This window comes from Excalfactoria chinensis, chromosome 1 (genome assembly GCF_039878825.1).
Source record: "Excalfactoria chinensis isolate bCotChi1 chromosome 1, bCotChi1.hap2, whole genome shotgun sequence".
NCBI classification, from domain to species: domain Eukaryota; kingdom Metazoa; phylum Chordata; class Aves; order Galliformes; family Phasianidae; genus Excalfactoria; species Excalfactoria chinensis.
Genome location: NC_092825.1, coordinates 104107734 through 104110679, shown reverse-complemented (window position 1 = coordinate 104110679; position 2946 = coordinate 104107734). Strand labels below are relative to the sequence as shown.

The window sequence follows — 2946 nt, the reverse complement described above, 5'->3', positions numbered from 1 at the left end:
TTGCAGGTTTATGCCTCAAAGTCCACCAGCCATTCACCCAGCACCTCATTCCATACAACGGGAGAAAAGAAACATATGGGGGAGAAAAAAAAAGAAAAAGAAAAAAAACAAAAACAAAACAGAAGAAAAACCCCTCTATGTATTCACTGATATCTATGCAATGGCTCTAGGAGTGAGACCTGCAGCCGGTGGCAGCCTGAATACCACAGAGGGTTTAGGAGGAAGGTGCAGAGGTGGGCTTTTCCTCCCGGGACACGGGGATGGGCCTCTCGCTGTGGCTGGGGTCCATATTGGAGGGGACCTTTGGGCCCGAGAAGGTCAGCATGCCATCGCTGGACAGGGAACAAGTGATGGCAGATTGGTCCACGTTGGCGGGCAGGCGGTACCGGCGATGGAACTCACGAGAGATGTAGCCGTGGTCATCCTGAGATGGAGAGAAGAGGAGGAAGCCCTGTCAGAAGCCCCTGGAGCCCACCCTTCCCTATCGTTCATCAGAAATGGTCTGAATTGAACCTGGCTTGACCTGAGACCTTAATCGGGACATCTCTGCTTTTTGTTTTAGTTGGTAGGTTTGTAGGATCAGGTGTCCGCGCATGACACACTGAAACCTCAAGAGAAGTAAAGCGTAGCTTAAATTTGCTTGTGGGATGTCAAGGCCTCTGATTTCAAAGACAAAGAAGAGAAAGCCTGAGGCTCTATAAAGTGAAGAGCAATGCATGTATTCACATGTGTTTCCCTAATAGGCAGAGGCACTTTGTCAACCAAAGGATACGATCATGGACCCTATTTTTTTTATCAAAAGAAACACAACTGTTTATTTATTTACTTTTAATTCAGCCACGAAAAGGGCTGGTTTTCTTCTCTGTAGTAACAGCTTCAGAAAAGAATAAAAAATATATTTAAAAAACACACACACACATAAAAACACTGTTTCCAGGCTAGAGTTTTCTAAGTCCAGAAAGTTTAGGAGAAGAATTAACCCCCCACTAGTATAACTCACTTCTCAATATCCACCAATATTTCCATGACATATGTGTTAAAAGTTTCCAAGCCTGAGGCATTTGGTTGTTTTGTTTTGCTTTTCTCTTCCAGATGTGCATATGAAAACTCTGTATCCCCTAATAATTCAGGCTTATAAAAACTCATCCATGCTGTGGCAGCACCGAATAATACTCTTCTTCTGGCCTGGTGTTATTAGCAAACAATGCACATTGTCATCTGATGGTTATGGAAGATGATGGTCAAAAATAAACAAAGGAGAGCTGGATTAGCTCATTACTGCCATCAGATCAGATCTGGGCTCCATCAGGGCTGGATATGCCAAGCATGACAATTTGTAACTCCTCTTTTTTTTGTCTGTTTGCTTTTGATTTTTCCTTTCCTTAGGTAATGTTGGAATGAAATAAAACAGAGCTTGATTGCCCAGTTGCTTAACCACCCTGCTTACTTCCACTTACCTGTCTTTCACTGTGCTTGCCGTGGATTTCCACAAAGTCATCAATAATCTTCACGCTCAGATCTTCAGGAGAGAAGTGTTTTACATCCAGCATGATTGTAAACTTGTCCCGGTCAGACCTCACCTGAAAGGAATATTGTTAGCAATTAAGAACCAGGCTTTATGCACAAAGACAGCATCAGCCTCAAAAGCCAACGGCAGTACAGTTCTCTCTAATGGGGCTACAGGCCAGGCTCAGAAGGAGTCTTCCTTTCCAGGATGGAGAGTGAGACGGCAGGGCCTCTGGGGATATTTGCAGCAACCTTTCTTTTGCCCTGGGCGGATGCAACTTTTCTTGCCACTATTCTTTTGCCGGGCACCCCTTTGATTGCACTATTTGTGCCCAGTAGCAAGAGGGGATTAAAATTAATGCTCTGTGACAGCATGTGTTTTGTCCTTTCAGCAATTTAGCATGTCTTTGTAGTTTCAGCTTTGTAGCTAGTTTCTGGGAGGAAACCAGAGGGCCAGAGAAAGCCCCAGTCCCTGAGTTTCGGACTACAGCCTCCACCGCCCCTCATGCCCGTGGAGAACTACACCTAGGTCCTTCAGTATATGCTGGCAAAAACTGAGGAGCTGCCAAGGCAGAGAAGGGGACTGGAGAAACTCCTGCTTGTTCTCGTCCATGTCCTCTCCAATGCGGAGCCCAGCTTGTGGGCACTTATTCCAGGAGAAGCATCGGTTCCTCCCTTACCAAACAGCTGACAACTGTGAGGGCAACACAGGAATTCTGGTATGTGATGTGATGAACAGTAGGGAGCCAAACAACTTTCCATCACTTGAAGGGCAGCTTTCTCCCAAGCTAAGGATCTGGGCTCCCAGAAGGGGCAGGAGGAGGCTGGGTATGCTAGCCCATGCTGAATCTGATGGCCCCAGCACAGGGCTAGAGCTTCTGCCCCACTCCAGAAAACACTGGGCAGAAAGAAGCCAGCAGAGGTGTGGAGAAGGACAGGAAGGCAAAGGAGGGGGCGGTGAGGAGCCTTACCTCTGAAATGCCCGACTCCAGCACGCTGCGGAAGAGGGACTGCCGGTAGTAGGGGCTGATAGTGGAGGAGAACAAAGGCAGGAGATCGTACTCCAGGAGACCCTCTCCAAAAAACTGGTCGAACAAACGGCTTGGAATCAGGGGTCCCAGGGCGCGTTTGAACCAGGGGTGCTGGATGGTAATGTCCATGTTTGCTGCTGCTATGTCTTGTTCTAACAGGAGAGCGAGGGAGCCGTGCAACTGCTCGGAGGACAGCGGTGCCTTTGCTGGCCTGCACAGTGCAGCCCAGGGAAGGCTGCCCCTATATATACTGCACTCGCAGAATGAAGGCATTAGTGGGATTTCTCTGGAAAGACATGATCTCACGACGAAGGGAACGTGGTCAGCAGAAATGCGGAGACTGACCTGGGGATGACAGTCTGGTGGGAACCAGCGCCAGATCTCCTGGAGGGATGCTGCCAGGCTGTGA

General features: G+C 48.1%; 1 protein-coding gene across 1 annotated transcript; it reads right to left on the bottom strand.

The window, feature by feature from the left end:
• Positions 1–214: 214 nt before the first annotated feature.
• CRYAA (crystallin alpha A) lies at positions 215–2666 on the bottom strand. Its single transcript, XM_072354280.1, has 3 exons — positions 2478–2666; positions 1458–1580; positions 215–424 (listed from the first exon to the last, which is right to left on the bottom strand). The coding sequence occupies exons 1-3, from the start codon at positions 2664–2666 to the stop codon at positions 215–217; spliced, it is 522 nt and encodes a 173-aa protein (XP_072210381.1).
• Between the last annotated feature and the right edge of the window lie 280 nt (positions 2667–2946).